The sequence below is a fragment of the Choristoneura fumiferana genome, chromosome 16 (assembly GCF_025370935.1).
Source record: "Choristoneura fumiferana chromosome 16, NRCan_CFum_1, whole genome shotgun sequence".
Lineage (NCBI taxonomy): Eukaryota > Metazoa > Arthropoda > Insecta > Lepidoptera > Tortricidae > Choristoneura > Choristoneura fumiferana.
Genome location: NC_133487.1, coordinates 382,397 through 402,970, shown reverse-complemented (window position 1 = coordinate 402,970; position 20,574 = coordinate 382,397). Strand labels below are relative to the sequence as shown.

At 39.9% G+C, this 20,574-nt stretch overlaps 2 protein-coding genes across 2 annotated transcripts in view; one reads left to right on the top strand and one right to left on the bottom strand.

Annotated features, from left to right (window-relative positions):
• Tomosyn (syntaxin-binding protein tomosyn) overlaps window positions 1-20,574 on the top strand; it is a 446,939-nt gene that overhangs the window by 328,535 nt on the left and 97,830 nt on the right. The window contains exon 2 of the mRNA XM_074099246.1: window positions 6,981-7,078. Within this exon, the coding sequence (XP_073955347.1) occupies window positions 6,981-7,078 (98 nt within the window). The remainder of the gene's footprint in view (window positions 1-6,980; window positions 7,079-20,574) is intronic.
• Window positions 295-4,800, bottom strand: LOC141436314 (basic juvenile hormone-suppressible protein 1-like). The gene is made up of 5 exons (XM_074099245.1): window positions 4,658-4,800; window positions 2,876-3,009; window positions 1,878-2,711; window positions 1,599-1,759; window positions 295-1,392 (listed from the first exon to the last, which is right to left on the bottom strand). Exons 1-5 carry the CDS (start codon window positions 4,755-4,757, stop codon window positions 360-362), a joined length of 2,262 nt encoding a protein of 753 aa, XP_073955346.1. The 5' UTR covers window positions 4,758-4,800; the 3' UTR covers window positions 295-359.

The following is a 20,574-nucleotide window of genomic DNA, read 5'->3' as shown; positions in this document are numbered from 1 at the left end:
ATACCTACATACCTTTGTATATTTTATTTTACAAGCAGAGGAAAGGCGGGAAAAATATCTCATGACTGCAATTATTATACACAAGCACGCCTATTTCGTTTAACTTGACCGGACTACTTCGCGAAGGAACAAATCTAGTTTATTTAATTTTTATAATACCGGTACTGTCTTGTTCTGTCAAAAACGACTTCAAGACCTTTTTAACTTTAAATCTAGATATTTATCTTTCTCTGTCACTGATATTTGCCTTTGCCAGTCACAAATATAAAACGAGTGTCAAATAAAAGTGAATCATTTATGCTATAAGTGATTTATTGGCTTTAGTACACTAAGAACTAAATAGAAAATTAATTGATCATTTACATTCGCATCATCTTGTCGGTGCTCATGAGCATGACATCCCTGTAGGACCAGTTCATGAGCATGTCCTTGTCCAGATAGGTCAGGTCGTCGCGGCGCATGACCATGTCGGACGTGTCCACCTCCTTGTTCACGTTCGCTAGATCCATGTCCTTGCGGAACACGAGGATGTCGGTGAACTTCATGTTCGGCGTGAAGAAGTGGGTGGTCTCGATCACGCGGTCGAATGGGAAGCCGAGCGGCATCGAGTCCACACACGTGGTCCAGAAACAAGTGTGGCGATCCTTCATCTGGGCCATGTCGATGGTCGGGAGCGTCAAGCCGGTGCGCACCGGAGACACAATGACGAACATCTGGAACTCGAGACCACCGCGGCTACCCATAGGCAGCAGCAGGCGGCTCGGGAAACCGGTCCTGGTCTTGTACCACCAGCTGTCGACCACGCGGTCGTGCGAGTTGGTGTCGACAGCGTCGAAGCTGTGGTCCCACACGCGGCGTGTCCACGGCCTGTCTTCGATCACACCGTGCATCTCGACCGAGTTGCGCACAATCGTGTTCTTGCCAGTCTCCAGTTTGTACAGGAAGCTGTCGATCTCGACCATGTCGAAACGCTTGTCGTTGATGTCCATGAGACGGCCCATGCAGTCGTACTTGGGGCCGATGAAGACGCGCACGACGGCGTCCACGGCCTTATCGGAGACGACGTCCACGGTGACCTTGAAGGGGTGGTTGTTGAGGCGGCGCTGGCGGGCCACGAACAGCATGTCGGATTTCTTCTTCTGCATCTCGGCGTCGTCGAGGAAAACGGCGTTGGTGATGTCCATGTCGTATTCGTCCATGAAGGTGACGAGTTTGTCGGTGGAGATTGATTCGACCTTGACTCCGGGAAAGTGGAACTCGTCGCGCGTGTATTTAGGCAACAGAAGCTTGTAGACCTTGACGATCTCGTTGACACGCTTCATGAGACGCCAGTACAGCGGGTCGCGGAGGGCGGTCGCGTACATGTCAATAGCAGTGGGGACGTACGTGTACCTGTGAAATTAAATAAATTACACTATTATTCTGGAGTCGGCTAACTTTTCAAAGTAAAAGACGGTTGATATAATTATATGAAAGTTTGTTACAATGTGTATGTATTTAAATTAATTTAATTTGCTTCAACTGACAATGCAATGATAGAAGCAAGATATTTCTTTCCATCGATTATAATTCGGAGATTAGTTAGATAGTTTACGTACTTGTCAACGTTGTAAACGTTGTAGGCGAACATTTTCTTGAGCATGTTGGTGATGTGAACGACCTTAGCGTCGTCGTGGAGCATGCCAATGCCTCCGACCAGCAGCCGTGCGAGATACTCAAAGTCTTCAGCCTTCTTAAGGGTAATGACGGTGCCATCGCGCTGAAAAATAAAACAATATTAAACTAATCTAAAAAACGATTTTGAAAGCCACGAAAAAGATATCGTGGTAAAAAACAGAAGTTAATAAGTATTTTGTATACATGGAGTTAAAACTTACGGTTTCCATACGTCCGGTGAGGATAGCCATGCGGGTCATCTTCTCGAAGTCATCAAAGACCAGTTTGTACTTAAGGTTATCCTCGTTCAGAAGGATCGTGTTGCCTTGACGGGCGGGCATCTCCTCTCCGTTGTGCATGCGGATCTTGGGCCAGAATCCAGTCTTGATTTTCTCGTCCCATTTGATCGGCTTGATGTCACACATGCCGTGAGAGAGGCGCTCCAGTCTGTAACGAGCCAGCAACTGCTCCGACGCGTAAGTCATCACCTCACCGCGACGCTCCTTATGCAGACCGTACACTTCATTCTCCATCCAGTAGGGGTAGTTCATATGCAGATAGTAGAGGTAGGTGTTCAGATCGATGTCCTCAGTGAAGTACGCTAGCTGGTCATCTTTACCAAGGGTGTGACGCACGCCCTTGCGGGAGTCGATGTAGCACACGTTCTTGTCGGTAACCCTGATGCCCCAGTAATTGGCGAGGACATTGTCGGTCACTTTCTTTGTCATCTTCATCATGAATGCTTTGTTGATGACATCGCTGTTCACGAAGTAGTAGGGGTAGATTTCATAGATAGCGGGGAGAATGATGCCGCGGCAGTCGTTGCGGTGGAAGACGGCGGCTGTGAGGGTGTACACGAACATGCCGATGTTGATGCGCTCGCGCAGCCAGCAGCAGGTCTTGATAAACACGTCGAAGTCCTTGGCGAAGTACAGGAGTTTGAACACTCGGATGGCCTCCTTAATGTGTTTCTCGTTGGTGTGGACGAAGATCTCACCACGAGGGAGCATGCCCATCTTGAACGTCTCGATGAAATTCTTCACAACATCGGTTTTCTAAAAGTAAAAATAAATCAAATAGTTTAGCTGTAACTAAAAGAATTAAGGAATGAAAACATTTGGACACAATTATTACTTATTATTAATTGTGTTTTCTAAAGCCATAGGCAGAGACATCCAACTCTTCTATTACCACCACACCACCAGAAATAAGGGCTTACCAGGTATTTGTCCGTGTTGTCTTCGATGTTCCATTCGCGGGCCACGGTGCGTATGTCTTCGTAGAGCGTCGGCTGCAGAATATGGTTCAGCAGCTTCATGATGCATAGCTCCTTCACCTTCACGTCCACATTCACTGCAACAAACAGACCATATTGAGAGGAACGTGCGGAGTCATATCAAAAGGCTGGGAGGAATAAATGGCAATGAGGGCTATCGCGTATGAATTCACCGCTAGAGGCGCTAGTGTAGCGTGACGTCTCCGAAATGTCAAATCTCATAGTTTTTGGGTGAGCTATTTTGCATTACCTGAAATTAATTATGGCAATTATGCGTTACGGGGCAATGAATGTCTGTGTTTGGAGACAGTTTTGTCTTTCGGAAACTTTTGTCCTCCCTTTTTTCCGAAAAAAACGAGACTACGCACTGTGGTTGCTCGATATATTTATGGTACGGTTTTAAGGTGTATTAAATATGTTTTTAATGTAAACTTTGTTTTCACGCCCCAGGCTTTGAAAGCCACATTTGATCTTTTTGGGTAAAAGGATGGTCCATCGACCTCAACCACGAACGATGGCGAACTCATCGCTATTGTCTTAGCGATTCAGTTAAGTTCATAGAGGGTTTTTACCATTTAACTTGGTCTTTTAAACTTTTATTTAAGTTTTATAACTTTTCATAGGTACTCACGACATTGTGCTTCTTAACTCCTCATTGATAAAACTATTTTTTAGTGAGAAAAGAGACTCGTGAATTAGTGACAGCGTAAACATTTTATTTGTAATCAACACAACGGTTGCTAAGAACACGGAATGACATAGAGTTATGGTTTTCCAAAATAAAGAAGTTTTAGTATACAATATTTGGTTTGCATATTATTATAGCGGCATCCCTTTCGCGACTTAGCGTTTCAGTTTCGGACCAGAGACAATATCGGTCTTTCATTCACTTGTAAACCATTGAGACTCAGCGAAATAAACGAAGTAAATGAGAAATAAACGTCGTGGCACCAATTCCGACGATTCAGTTTAGGTGCCTAAATTGAACTGCTCTGCGTTTGTATCGTTTATGTAAAGATCATGGTAGGCCCCCTGTACCTAGATAGATATTTTTTTTCACTTGCCTTTTTCCGGAGCCAAAATGGCAAAAACGGAACCCTTATAGTTTCGCCATGTCTGTCTGTCTGTCTGTCTGTCGTCCGCGGCTTTGCTCAGGCACTATCAATGCTAGAAAGCAGTAATTTTGCACGTAAACATTATCTCTGTGACAGTTCAAGATAGAGGGCTGAAAGTTGGAGTGATTGATTACTAGTAATGAGGCGACAAACAATCAACATTCACCAATTTACCTATTCCTCACAGGGGCCACATGTCCTTCCTTAGCCTGCTAAACCCTTTTAAATTATTCTATTGCCGTTCATTGAAGATAGAAAAAACGATTTTAAAGCCCCGACTTTGTCACTTCAAAGTTCAATATCTCAAAAACGGCTGAACCAATTTGGCTAAAACATGTCTTAGAACCATCGCTAGAAAACCTGCTTTCAATTAAAAGAAACCGCGTTCAAATCGGTCCACCCGTTTAAGAGCTACGGTGCCACAGACAGACAGACACACACACATAGCGGTGAAACTTATAACCCCTCTTTTTGCGTCGGGGGTTAAAAACATAGCTATAACACTTTTACCCCCAAAAAATCTTTGGGACTAAGCTCATCAATAAATTGGCATAGCATTAACTACAATTTAAAACAATCACAAGAGTAAAATATATATAAGTCGGCTTACCGAGCGTTTCCCTGCCGATGACGGTGTCGTCGAAGCGAGAATCTTTGACAACGGATGCCGAAGCAACGGCCACGAGGGCCGCTAGCACGAGGAACTTCATGGTGACCAGACGACAGCTCGACTGTGCCCTGACCAAGCTCCCGCCAGCTTTTATACGTTTGCTCCTTATCGCTGCAACCAAAACATGCTATCAGGTGTTTTGACGAACGGTGACTTCATAGCCGGTTCACTTAAATAGTTACATTCGTGTTTTGATAAGTTGAAGGTGGTCGTACGCTTTTCTCAATTTATGACGGTGACCCTTCGGCTTGTGATTTGAGGACGTGTTAAATATAATGATGTACGTGTTTCAAATTGGTGGACCGGAAATGGGTCGATGTACTCGTAAGTTTCCCTCTGAGTTTTTCGAAATTCATGTGCGGAATTACATTTGAAGTTTACCACGAGCTTTGCGGTGAAGGAAAACATCGTGAGGAAACCTGCACAAACCTGCGAAGCAATTCAATGGTGCGTGTGAAGTTCCCAATCCGCACTGGGCCCGCGTGGGAACTATGGCCCAAGCCCTCTTGTTCTGAGAGGAGGCCTGTGCCCAGCAGTGGGACATATATAGGCTGAGATGATGATGATGATGATGACTCGTAAGTTTTAAAATATACTGAGCGGCAAAAAATCTGTCCCTCAAATGTATGCAGTATTTAATAGATATTTTTTTATGTAGACAGGGCCAAATTTTCTGCCGGTCAGTATAATTATGTAAACTGAGTGTTAAGATTAATTTTGTATTATTGCATTATATTGTCCAGCATTAACTTGAAAAACTAATTTTGTATCGCGTTCAAAGCTTCACCTTCAAATCAGAATCAGTATGTGGTTCTTTTTCAAGACGAGCTCGAACAAAGAGCCAACTGTAAAATCACTCGTGTTTTAATTCAGACGACACTTTGTAGAGGACCAAGAACTATTATACTTTTACTTTACTTTCCGCTGCCTACTATATAGCATTGGATTTGGTTTAGGTTAGTAGCGGAGAAGCATAATGTACCTAGTTAATTAAAGTTAAATTGTTTTGACCAATACGTGACTCCTGGAAATTGACTCCTTTTTTCAAGTTCCCTATTTGGGAACGTGAAAAAAGGATCCTAATCCGTACTGTCTATGGTTTTAAATTTTTTTTTCTCCGTCTGACTGGGGCAACAGAAAACCAGCGTTACCGCACATAATGTGCCGTGTCACCAAGTAACATAGTTTTAGTGCTATTTTCAGTCTTAGTTTTAGGTGGTACTTTTGGAGCCAAAATAAACCTTTCTTTCTTTCTTTCTTTCTTTACTGGAGGAGACCTGTACCAAGTGGTGGGACGTATATAGGCTAAGACTAGGATGATGATAACGATGATTGTTGAATGAAGGTGATTCTGTTTATAGAAGCAAAGCTTTCCCGTGCGAGCCATTATTTATTGGGTCTGACTGAATCGAACCCGCGCCCTTGAGTTCGGCGGAAGCAACTTTCTTTGTTCGTGCAACAAGAAACTTTTTAATCACGCGAATCGTACAAAGGTTCCTTTCTCTATTGTGTTTTATTTTCGTTGTTAAAATGTTTGTTCTTTTTTTTAACACCGTAATTGAAACCTTACTTACAGAGTTAGTCTATCGTGTTGAAAGTTGAAATACAGAAAAAAATCTAGAGAAAACAGCGCTGTAAACTTCACCCCTTCTCTTTTACATGCTTGTAGTAGCGCAGTAACAGGAGGGGGGTCCACTCCAACTGACTGTATCGTGCGTGATGTTGATGTACGTGTGTGTCTGTGTCTATGTCCCACTAATTATTACAAATGCGAAAGTTTATGTGTGCACTTTTTAGTTTTCCAAGCTAAAACTGCTGGAAAAGATGTCTAGAAAAGAAAAAAGTGTATAAACACATTGCTTATTTTTTATTCCGATTTCCTTGATAATTGAGTTGTACAGTCAAGGGCAAAGATATCGACACGGCCAAAGTTACAAAAATATGTATACACGACTTTATGCGCTTGACATTAAGGCCGTGTATATATCTTTGCAACATTGTCCGTGTCGATATCTTTGCCCTTGACTGTACGAAGGTGAAATTTCAAAGTTTCTACCGATTTTACACGGGTACCTATAAGGATTCTGTTCTTCCCTTTCGTGGTACAGAACTTTTTTTTTTCAAACGTCCGATAATTTACCCCGTCCGGAGGACCCGAAACTCTGTTTTGTTTTTATTAAAATCTTAAGATTCCACTGAGCCAACGTATTGCTAGAAAAGCAAATAAAATTTGACTTATTTATGTGAGTTTTGTTTGTTACAGACATTTCGGCACGGGTTCCCGTTCTCGCCAACCGCGCTGGCATGGGACCCCATACAGAAGCTGCTCGCCATCGGCGACAAAGGCGGCAACCTCAGAATGTATCCTTTTCCAACACACAATTATCTGTATGCTAAGAGCGAGAGCGGTAAGTCGAAGTAGATTCGAATCGATTTAGGTAGAGTCACATCTGGATTGGTAGTTACATATTTATTAATGCTGAAATACTTAATGGTCTTTACTATTACGAGTATTGATACGAGCAGTAAGTAGTTACGCGGCGTGGTTACTAAATCTGACTTTTTCACACATTATTATTAGTTTCACTTTTACTCGTAACTAAGTTTGTAACTAAATCTTGGAAGTCATTTAAACTCGAGTTGGGACCATTTTGTGATAATTTATTCTTGATTCTTTATTTTTTCTAATGTGTGATGCACATTTCCATCTTTCTTTCTAAAAATATACTAAGAAAATAATTAATTACAGAAATTAAACAAAATAAGTTGATATAGTAAAACAAAACCAAAATTCAAGTACTTACAGTCTAGATTTAAATAATATTGAAGTAACTAAAATTTGTCACTTCAATGTTCAATATCTCAAAAACGGGTCAACCGATTTTGATAAAACATATCTAAGAACCATTGCTAGAAAACCTGATTTCAAATAAAAAAAACCGCATTCAAATCGGTCCACCCGTTTAAGAGCTACGGTGCCACAGACACACATAGCGGTCAAACATATAAACCCCTTCTTTTGCGTCGGGGGTTAAAAATAAACTTATAACTACAAACTAAAGCAGCAGCATCATTAACTACTTAGTTAGTTTTTCAATGAACGCAAGTAGGCATTGAAATCAGCTGTTTTGATTATCATTACCGCAATTTGCAACAAAGTAAGTGATATCACAGATGTTTCGAAGTGAAATAACTGACCACGCTTAAGAAACAAAATGTTAATTAAGCAAAATTATAGCATACTGCTTCGCCATACAACTGCTTTTACATCGGCATGATTGAATTAATGATGTGCAAAAAAATAAGCTGTATTTAACTGGTTTAAAGTTGCTTTGAGTAGTTATTTTGTTACTTTGTTAAGATAGTTCACCTTAGCGTTATCTTAAAGTTGTTCGGTTTAGTTATCGGATTCTTAGTGAAAGAGCTAAAGGTCATTTATGTCGTTGCTAGCTTACATAATTCCAGTCCAGTGCATCCAGTGCAGTGCAGTGTGCGATAAACTTCTTGCACTCTAAACAAAGATGGAATATTGGAGGTTGTCTCGTTGCCACCGTCATTTTGCCTCCGACCTGCGCTGGCGCAGGCTGGTGTCCACCAGAGATCTGATCTTGAGGACACAGAGAGCTGCCAATATTCAACATCCTAGTGATTTACCTGTTCACATAATTGGCACGGGAGTTTGAGAACTAAAACGTCATAGATGTAATATTTTAAAGTGCATTAATTAACATAGAATTAAGAATAACATAAATTATTGCTATGCGTTATCTGTAAATCTGTTTTTTGTGCTTCTAGGTGTGGTCTATTTTAAGATCTATTGTTTAACTTACGATATTCGATTTGTCGGTTCAACTCTTGCTACTTCCACTACACACTTCTAGTGATCTGATTAACTAAAATTTGGTACGGATATGAAAGAAAGAAATGGCACTTACAAAGCGCGTAACCCTCGGTGCGCGAGTCGGACTCGCACTTGAACGGTTTTTCTTTCTGATATCGCAACCAAAAACAATGTTAAAGCACTACTTTTACGTATGTATGTATGTAAACTCTTTATTGTTAAAAAGAAAAGAAACAAAACACAATTGACAAACTTTGAGATACTTGTTCCAATGTACAAAGAATAAAGCACTTTTTTTCAAATAACCATCGTTTCGCCGCATCAAATGACTTGGCACGTCATTCCGCCGTGATGTCGGTCGCTCCCGAGTGCTCATCAAATACTCCAGCAGCTTTTAAAAAGCTTTCCAAACCTCTCCGAACGTTTGCCGGTCCGGTTACCGTTTCGAATACGTCGTCCGGTTCTCCGGATTACCACAGATGAAACCGTTAGCTTCCCTTTTACTATTTCAACGATTTGCAAGCTTTTTTTGGTATTTTCTCTATTTTTCCGCTCTGCGTGTTCCGAGCGAGCATTTAGTTCCTTTGATGTTTTCTTTGAAGTCTGCTTTGATTCGATTCGATGTCGCTTCGCTTGTGAAGCTCTGACTATTTGCAAATAAACCGTCAAATGTACGGTAATTAATTACTACTCCTTTTAAGTAATGCAGATGGCGAATTAAATTCGTATTTAATAGGATAGTTATTCCAGATCTCCAGCTATTTACATGCCTTTGATCCTAATAATCCTAGCCAAACAAGCGAACGTCCTGTCAAATTAGCCCCTCGCATCTTGGACAGTAGCTACATCTTTCCTAAATGTTTTAATTAATGTTACGTTAGTCCTAGTCAGGCCATGACCCTAATTTGCGCCCCCCGGGCACCATCGGGCCCGGGTTCTTACCCGGCCCCGGTCCAGTTACCGGCTCCGACTCCATATTTAATTAAACCTGTTTACGGGAAGGTGCTAACGCTGCTAAGTGGGACTGAGGGGAATTCATTATTTCTTACGGCGGCTCATTTCTTTTGTTGTTGTGGTCTTAATTGCTTCGGGAACATAACTGAGTTTAAGGGGGAAATGGTCCTTATTAGAGTTACTTCCAGTGCCCAGTGCTCAGTGAAATAAGTGGTCTATCAATTTATATACAACTTCCTATGAAATCAATACGTAGCTAAAGTCGAACATTCAAGTTGACAGACAACAACTCAACTTTCAACTTTAGGGTGGTAGACCACTTATTTGGGTGGTGGTACGCTGCTGCTCAAAATATGCTGAGGCATTGTAATAGCAGATGTCAAGTTTGGCAATCCTCTTGAGAGATAAATATTCACTGGAGTTCCTATTCGGCGAAATTTAATTAGATGACCTACTAACATCACGACTTAAATATTACTTCAACGAATAGTGCTATTTGGCTCTAATTTTTCCTCAGAAGTAAAAAAGTACTGACCGCCACAATGAACGACAACTCGCCTTTTGCATCCACCGGTTTCCCGCAACTCTCACGATGTCGTCAGTCCACCTGGTAGGAGGCCTGCCAACGCCTCGTCTTCCGGTTCGTGGTCGCCACTCGAGAACTTTTCTCTCCCAACGGTTATCTGTTCTTCGAGCGATATGGCCACTCGTAATGAGTAGAAATTACTAGTTTTCAACAGCATTTTTATCGAAATCCCGCCTGTATCTATGCTAGTTGCATTGCATCACGTTGACTTTTGCTCTTGTTTACCCAATAATACACAGTATATTTGTACGTTATCTACTGAACTATGAACATTTCCAACAAGGTGTTATTTAAATAACTAAAAAAAGAGGGGTAATTACACAAAAGATCCCTACGGGTCGAAGTGTATCCGCAAGGACCCCTAACTTATATTATAAGATAAATAACTAAAAACCTAAAAGTAGTTTGTAGAATCGAGAAGATATTTCAAACCAAGTTTCCTTCTTTTTACAAGCGGGTTCGATTCCCGGCCGGGGCAGATATTTGTATGAATAATACGAATGTTTGTTCTCGGGTCTTGGATGTTTGATATGTATTTAAGTATGTATTTATCTATATAAGTATGTTTATCCGTTGCCTAGTATCCATAGTACAAGCTTTGCTTAGTTTGAGACTAGGTCAATTGGTATCAAGTGTCCCATGATATTTATTTATTTATTTTAATACCTAGTACCCAGTCTAAAAGTTTAGTTTAGTCTTAGCGAGGTTGCAAATTATTTAGATAATTTTATTCTGACCAGTTTGGATTTTCTTCAAAGAACGGCGAGGCGCAAATTTCAAGTACAAATTACGAATTATAGATTTTATCGTAATTGTAATTTACTAAAGTTTTGTAGTTTTTAATGATGTAATATTATGTGTTTTTTTTTATGATAAAACTGTGCGACTTTAAAAATAATTATATCAATATAGAAGTAGAAATCTAGCAAACCATACGACTAGTCGTATTTACTGAAATAGGTAATTAAATACGCATGAAAGTAACTAAAAAAAAACTTGTATTTATTTAATGGCTGCATTATATTTTTAGAAGTGTTTATTAAGCTTATTTTTAATCCCCGACGCAAGAAGAGGGTCGTTATAAATTTGACCGCTATGTGTGTCTGTGTCTGCGTGCGTGCGTGCGTGTGTTGTGTGTGTGTCTGTCTGTGGCACCGTAGCTCTTAAACGGGTGGACCGATTTGAATGCGGTTTTTTTATTTGAAATCAGGTTCTCTAGCGATGGTTCTTAGACATGTTTCATCAAAATCAGTTTAGCCGTTTTTGAGATATTGAACTTTGAAGTGAAAAAGTGGAGGCTTTTGCAACTTTTTGTTCGTTGGTTAATTATTTACTGTAATATTAACGGGTCCATTTAGACCCACTAGTGAGACCACTCCTAGTAATCAGATTGAGATGAAATTTGAAAACTGATTTGAAGATAGATTGGAAGACAATGCAAGTACAGTCGAGGTTCGAGATATCTGGCCACTATACCTAGTTTGTCATATTTGTTAGTCTTTTACCTCAAAAGCATACATTCCTTGTCCCCTCGAACTAATAAAATTTCAATAGAATGTTGAACTTGACGAAATTTTTACATTAGTATACATTTAATTCAAATCATTTATTCAGTAAATAGGCCGCAATGGGCACTCTTACACGTCATTTTTTAAACTAGATAATTTTTAGCATATCATTATTCGTGTAGTATTTTAACCCTAGACGCATTTCGCCACGATGTTCGCTTGGGACTCAACGATTTCACGATCGAGGTGAAATGCGACTAAAACTAATGGCGACTAAAAAAAACACGATTGAGACACAACGCGATACTTAAATGCACGATCGAGGTGAAATTTGACTAAAAATAATAGCGACTAAAAAAAGAAACGATAGTGACACACCGCTATAATTAAATATACGATCGAAGTAAAATGCGATTCTGTGAAGTGCTTTTAAGGTTAAGGTAAAGAATTAACAATGCTTTGTCAACGTATCCCTTTTGACTATTTTACAAGTGACACGAAGTGACAGCGAAAAGGTAGTAGGTAAAAGTGTGAATATAACGTTCGCCTAAGCAAAAAAATATTGTTTAGTTTATTATGTTTACTCGTATTTATTGTTACACGAAGTAACACAAAACAGGTAAATAATCCCTTTTTGTAAATACGTTTTTTGCGCATTTAAATTTACACCCCGCTGATGACCCGCTTGCTCGTTTGCCTCCCTCTCATAATAAAAAAGCACAAAAACAAGTATTGTGACATATCGAAATGACAGTCAAAGGTTACGCTCAATATAACGTGTAATGACGCCATCTCCTAAACTAATCTAAAACAACAACATCGCAACGCAAGGGTTTTATCAATTGCAAAAGGTTATTATGTGCGCCTGATCAAAGCTGAAGTCCGTATCGGGCTTCAAGGGCGACGAACACGATACTAATTATAATTAAGATCATAATATATGTGTTGTATATTATAATTTAGATCCCGATATTGCCTTTGAGACGGCGTTTGACGGCATTGATTAACAAGGCGTGATTGAGGGTCTGCTTTCACTGAGACAACGGAGCGGAGGCAGTATACTGTCAGGGCTAATATTTAATAAGAAAAATAGAAATTTCACGCGACCTAAAAACGCCCGCCGCCTATGTTGATTAAAAAAGTATTCTGGCTGCGCCTATTGAAAGTAGTATGAGCAGCTAAGTGCGCGCGTCGCGTGCGACGGATTGTACCTGCTGGGCTACTACGAAACTCGAAGTTCGTGTCGTGCGGTCCCTCTGACACTTATACTGTTTAATACGAGAGCGAGCGGGACGGTACGATAAGTACGAACTTCGAGTTTTGAGTTTCGTAGTAGCCCTGCTGTACCCGCATCGCAGGCATACGCTACTCGTATTGGAGTGGACGCACGCCTATGGGTGCGGGTAGGTAAAATCTGTCGCACGCGACGCGTGCAGTTCGCTGCCCATACTAGTTTTCAATAGACGTGCACCCGCTTCGTGCACCCGCGGCAGCTACGAACAGCGTTAGGCCCTTGGCGTGTCGTCGCTGAGCCCTCTCGGCTCGCGGGCCCGCGGCGTGCACCCGCGTGAGTTAGCGGAGGCCCTGGAAGCGATTTATTTATTTTCCCCTTTTAACGTAGTCATTAATAAGCTATGGTTTTCTACTGAAGCTTATTTTAATAGTAGAGGTTTTCCCAATTTGAATCGACACAGAAACAGTGTCGTCGGAGCTCCTACTTCTGTGTGCTTTTGGCCTTTCGGGCCGATACAAACTTAACGCAACCAAAACCTACCTATGTTTCTGTGTCGATTAAAATTGGGAACAATAGTTATTTATGCAACTGTATCATAATAAGGGCCATTGAGATAAGAGAGCGAGTTTACGCGTTTATAACAGATACGCATGAGTTTCTCAATGGCTGATTATGAATAGTTGCATACATTACTTTTTCTGCGAGCTCAAGCATAAACAATTAATAAATAATGAATACTTACTTATACTTAGTATGTATCTATATCTATATAATTATATTTATCCGTTGCTTAGTACCCATAACACGAGCTTTGCTAAGCTTACTTTGAGACTAGGTCAATTGGTGTGAATTGTCATTTGGGTCATTACGCGAGCTTTTATTTTATTTTTGTGGGCACCTTTTTGATATCATCGTATAAAATTTTGTTATAATAGGGTTATCTGATAGAAGTAACAGGCATCTATTAGAAGAATGCAAGTAAATAGGTATAAAAATTTAATTTTTAACAAAAACTTATTTTAATCATTATGTCTGTGCCTCACGTTTACAATGCTATTAAAGCGGCAGACGCCCGGGAACGCCTCAAGGTCAAAAAATATAGCTGTCTCGGCGCAGATATCATTTCTTTGCTTTCGGCGTCGAGTCGAGACTCTAGGTCCTTGAGATAAGGGTGCGCTGGAGCTACAGGGAGCTCAGCAATAGGATAAGGGAGGCAACAGGCAACCCTCGCGCCGGCAGCTTTCTCGCGCAAAGAATCTCAATCGCAGTTCAGCGCGGGAATGCTGCCTGCGTGATGGGCACCATGCCAAGAGGCCCACCTCTCTTTTTTAATTAAAGTTTTAGTTTTAATTATTTTAATTTAATAGTAGTTTTAGTCTTATGAATATTTTGTATTTTCTTAATATTTATTATTAAATGATTTTATCTTATTAAAGCGGACGTATAAACACAGAGTTCCATTTGAAATTTTACTCTTTTAAGATATATAGAAGTCGTAAGCGCCTTATCCTACTAGCAACATACGCAGCGAAAGATCCTCGCATATACATACAAGGCCGGTGTAGGTACAAGTTCTGAACGTCCCAGGTCCCCCAGGACGCCGGACGTCCGACCTTAAGCGGATAATAGCAGGATGTCACTTTCCCTCTTTACTGCGCTCTCGTGGCCCGTACAACGCGGCCCTTATTCCTTCAACCCTATAGGGCTCAATGTGGAAGAAAGCTAGTCTTTTTTAACACGCGTTTTCATGTCGCTTTATCTGCAAAGGTTTCCGGCACTGAGCTTATATCAAAACCCTAGACGTGCTGTAAGTAAGCCACAACAAGGCTCTTTTACATGTCAATATATTTTTCATCACATTTGCTCGTAAACAGTGTCGTAACATGCAGGCTACCTTGGTTGCAACCCCCAAATAAAAGCCTCGACCTAATGTGCTTGTCATGAAACCCGTGGTCGGTAAATAAGTCAATGTCCGTACTGATACTGCTGCGCGCGCTGCTGCTGCAGGACCACATGCACACGCGGCTCAGGCACATGCTGAGGTAGGGGGAGGGCGGCGCTACCAAGAGCGCAGCCTAAGGTATCGCCAATATTTGGAACAATTATATTTTTTCTTTTAGAAATATAAAATTTTACTCGCAAATGTGATGAAAAACATTGTATGTCGCACGGGCGGTACTAGAATTACGAACATCGACTCATTAAAGCCCTCAGTCTTCGACTTCGGGCTTCTAATAGACTCTCGTTCGTAATTCCTTATTTACCGCCCTTAAGACACAATGTACTATTAAACTATCAGCGCTTTCGGAAAGGCCATCATTGCCACGAAAAAACTCTTTAACTTGTTCATCCAAGCAAAACAAAATTAAAGATGTACATCGATCTGAAGATGCAGATCGAAATAAATACTAAAATATGTACGTGTATTCCTCTTATTCTAGTTCTATAGGAATTCTAGGAGTATAGTAAAGTTGTACTCGTAGGTACTTTCGTGTAGAAGATTTAGGGGTACTCGAACGGTTTCGAGAAAATTAATTTTCTGCCGCAATGGGTAGGGATATTGTTACTTGCCGGATATTGTTTGGATTGTATTACTCGTAATAATGGTACGGGTATGATTAAATCCTGTTTTAATATTTAGGTAGAACAAAACGTTACAAACTTTCCGCCTAAATAATTCAATCTGTAATCTATGAAACAGTGTACCGTGGTATGTTGGGAATTACGTACCTAACGTGAAGTGCAAAATTCGAACTTTGTATCTTGCCGCCCGCTGACTCTTAAATTATTTAATACGAGACTGAGAGGGACGGCATGCGATACGAATTTCGATTTTCAAATTTCGTAGTAGCCCCCCTGAGTGCTAACACGAGTAAATTGAGAGTTTTAAGAGAGAAAGTTTTACAAAATATACCTATGATACAAATAAAAAATGCATTTGAAAGAAATTAAAACAACCAATGATAGTACTGGGCCCCGCCCAGCATACCCATTTAAAACTAGACACAGTAACACTGTGAGAAGTAATCATTCAGCGGTATTTTGGTCTTGTAATAACGCAAAAATCCTCGCTCTCTTGGCATACTAGCAAACTCAGAGACAGTTCAAACATGAACACCCATTAACTCGGCATCCATTCAAACAGCCGGTGCCGCAGAAGCCGTCACAGGTTATTGCCCCTATCTAAATTGCCCAATTTTCCCTCTGGCACTTCGCCAAGTCGCCGCACCTGGCTATCGCGATCGGGTCGTCCCCGTGTCGTCCCCGGGACGTGGGACTTTGTCACTGTCGAGATAGCTCTTGAATTTTCTCTCGAGGACTTTTGATAAATTGTGGAGCAGACGAGGTAGCGGCGCGTTGTTTGGAACTGGGTGTTCTTTATTTTGATACTAGCCTTTAGCTTCGGCTTCGCACGCTTAAAGCAGTGTGGCAGTTGAATTGAAATTTCGATTTCAGAAAATTTCCAAGAATTAGGTACATCGTGGGTTCCATTAATGCAGTACAAAAAACACCGGTTGAAACTTCGGGATCTTGTCCCAATCCCGTGGCCGCGTGGTGATATCTGGATAAAAATAGCCTATGTGGTATTTAGTTCTCATTTTCAGCTTATTAATGCGCTTATTGACTATTTACTACGAATACAAAGACACACATGCACATTATAATATTAAGAGGAAGAGGACTAACTTTTTCCGCATGAGAAATATCTTCCCGTGATTTTTTTGATTACAAAACTTGTTCAATATTGTTTATTTTAGGATTACAACATTTATTTGAGATATTAGACGACCAGATGGCCTAGTGGTTAGAAACCCTGACTACGAAGCTTGAGGTCCCGGGTTCGATTCCCGTGTCGGGGCAGTATTTGTATGAAAATACGAATTTTGTTCTCGGGTCTTGGGGTTTAATATGTATTTATATGTATCTATATATATAATTATATTTTCCGTTGCTTAGTACCCATAACACAAGCTTTGCTAAGCTTACTTTGGGACTAGGTCAATTGGTGTGAATTGTCCCGTGATATTTATTTATTTATTTATTAACTATTTTTGTAAGTATTTAAATTTAATGCGCTTATTAACTATTTACTGTATTGGGTTTTCTAATACAGATGTATTTATTAGGAGAACCCTTATCTTATTGCGTGTTGTTTATAGTTCTGTCATAAATTCATTTTCGTATGAATCCAATTTATTTTCTAAGCTCCAGGAGGGTTTCTAGGTGAATATCGCTAGGTGGCGTTAATATCGTGAGGTCTGTTTGTTGTCATCTTGCATGCGATTAGCTCATTTAGTTTTTCAACCAATCACAAATGTGACTAATTAGTACTCTAACGAACCTCACGTTACTAGTACCTACCAACTAGTCTGTCATAGAAACACTCATTCAAAACTAAAAACCGGCCAAATGCGAGTCGGACTCGCGCACGAAGGGTCCCGTACCATTATCTATACAACATTAAAAATTAGCAAAAAAAGGCAAAAAATTGGAGTTCGTTGTATGGGAGTCCCCCTTAAATATTTATTTTATTTAAATTTAATAATTTATTTTTATAGTGATTATACATCTAAAGATTAAGTGAATATTTCAAGTGTCTAACTATTATGATTCAAGAGATAGAGCCCTGTGACAGACGGACAGACAGACAGGGTTGTCTCAGTAATAGGGTTCCGTTGGCTCCTTTTGCAAACGGAACCCAAAAAAACAACTTAACTATTCCTCCCGTCATTCAAGCAGAAGGATCGCTTCTTACAGCTTTATACCTTTAGCACGTACCAAATAACGTCGACATAAAACCGATCCGAAGAAAGGCGATCTTTCCCGAAGCGATGGCTGGCACGACGCCAGCGCACAACGCGCAGTTAGCGGGCTGAGCTCCTGGATTTACTGTACCATCACGTTTTGTTATTCGATTAAGGGATAGGTTTACGCGATGAGTTTCGAGGGATGAGGTGTTAGCATTTAAATTTCCGTTAGGCGCTATATCATTATTATGATATTAGGTATAAAATTAATGCGGATTTTTGCATCGCTCGATTATTTTGATTTTAATGTTATATATAACCGCCTATTTAAATAATAAATATGTATAAATTTTATAAAAGGTTGTAATTACCTTCGAGTACGTAGTGCAATTCGGGCACTGATTAAAATGAAATTGCAAATTTAAATATTATTTTTAGCGTGACACGTGATGATTAGCGCGTGGGGAGCGGTTTATAACGGGTTATATAGGTATCTAATTAAATAAGGGAACTATATTTTCTGTCACCTAAGTTTAGATGCAATACCCTACATTTTAATACCTGTCCCCAAGAAATATATTAGTCATCATATTAATCAAAACTGCTTCTAAGTACGAGTCATCAAATTTATGTAAACCTGTATACATATTAAATTATAGTTTAATCATCAAAATTCAATCACCAAAATAATAGATCTGTCACCTAATAAATAGATCTGTTCCTTAATTGAATCTTTATACCTATTCTACTACAGGTCTGGTTAGGTACGACGACGAGCGAATTGTAATTTTATAGATTTTATAATTTGTACAGCGATTTTTGAAATTTTCCAAATAGTGTTTGTAAAGCAATAGATGGCAGGAGTAAAACTGTTCCTCTGTGCGATAGTTTGGAGTTTAGTCTGTGGTTTACGCACAAAAATCATCGTTTTACAATTTAACCATTTTTCTGCTTTTAAGATGTTTTTGTGACGCAATGTACATGTAAGTTAGTAAACATAAAATATACTAACTTTACTCGCCTGTCGCTTGCTGTCACCTTTATAATAGTAATATTTTATTCAAATATTAACGTTAAACATCGCCGTCTCGTAGATAAAATTCCTAACAAATTGCCCAATATTTAGATTATTACTCCAAGTCCCCAATTTTAAACGCTCCAATCTCCAGAAATCCTGGAAAAAATGTTCACAAAATTTTAATTTTATCTTAATAACCTTTTTAAAAAGTTATTAAGCGCCTGATCCCTAATTTGGCCACGTTTTGGACAATTTCTCGGCGCGGGAAGCTTCGCAAAAACTGGGCGCTGGGAACGGCCATCTTTAATTTGTTCTTTTATTAATACCGTTTCTTTAATATCGCCGGCAGTTGGGCTCTGTTCGTGTTTTAGTCGGAGTTTTGTCGGCTAATTTAATGATTTTTGTTTTTTTTTATCGCCCCGTTTTGATCAATGGCCGTGTCACACAACTGTTGTTGCTTTTTTGTGATGACGATGACTGTTCAAAGAAGTAAAACGCTAAGGCGAAGTGGGTAATTATCTGCTTTGACTACTTACAATATACCAGAAAACCTTAAACCTCTAAAGCCGGGTCCAGACGAGTGTAACGTGTAATGTTACATTACGTGTAATTTAGCGTCAACAGTGTGGACGGCACTGCGAGCGCCTTTGTGTTCGCGCGAAAAACCGACAGCCGATGGATCAACCGCGAGCGTTACATGTAATGCTCGTAGTGACGCCCACACGTAGAATTCGTGTTACATTACACGATAGATTACATTACACGTTACACTCGTCTGGACCCGGCTTAACCTGCCTACCTCATCTGTTTTCTTTTTTAAAGCGACTTAGAAACGCATTTGTATAAAGGTGCACTGTAGACCGAGCCAGCGCGAAGCGTGTTACAATTAAAAAAATCCGCAAACAGAATTCGTCTTAGTCCAGAAGACATCAAATGTTTCAGCGTAATACAAAAACGATAAGCACACTCCATAAATAGAACGGCCGCAAACTCCGCGATAAAACAAAGGTAAAATACCAAAATGGCGTAACTTTAAAATCTTGTAATTACAAGTCTTGATCCTTTTTGTGAGTTTTATTTTAATTTAGCGTTTCCCCGAAACTTGGTAATTTATGGGCGAGGAGTTTCACTTCCGCCGAGTTTGCTCTGTCAACTCTAATAAATTGAAATTATAAAAAGAGGGTCAACAAGCCTGCGTAATATTAATATAACGTGTTTTAATTTATTCAATGGACTCAAGAAGCACCTCAGTAAGTTCAGTCTTGCGTAACGAGGAAAAAAGTAATGCTTCTTTGAGATTGGTTTTGATATAATTATAAATTTGTAAAATATTGAAATTATTGATGATTTTGCATGGTTTTACATAAGTTGATTTTTGAAGAAAAAATAACACTTCGTAAAGTAACGGTGTAAGTCTGACTTACACCTGTCTTGTATGTACCTATGATGCGAGTATTTAAAATTGCCAGAAGCTAATATAATCTTCTAAAAATCTATTTCTCTTTTTAGAGTTCCGTACCCCATGGATACCAACGGACTATTACTAAAGCTCCGGTCTGTCCATCCGTCTGTTACCACACTGCATCTCATGAAACTTGATACTTGCAATTTTTGTGTGATGAAAACAAAATTTCGTTTATTAGTCAAATAGTTTCATTATACAAGCAACGTGTTTCCGCGTTTTTTACTTGATCTTACATGATATCATTTGTGTCGTGAATAGGTATTCATTTTTTTTTAATCAGTCGCCAGCCAGGATCATTCCAATAAGAGACTGGTGAGAGAAATAATATACACTTATCACCACAGTCGATTTATCACGTGTTCGCATGACACGAGGGTAACCCTACGAGGCTTACGTTATTAGAACAAACGGGAGGCCCGTCCAGCTCGCAAATCAAATTTCCTCTCTGACGCAGGGGCTCATTTAAGACCCGTTGCAAACAATCTCTTGAGTGATTGTAATTA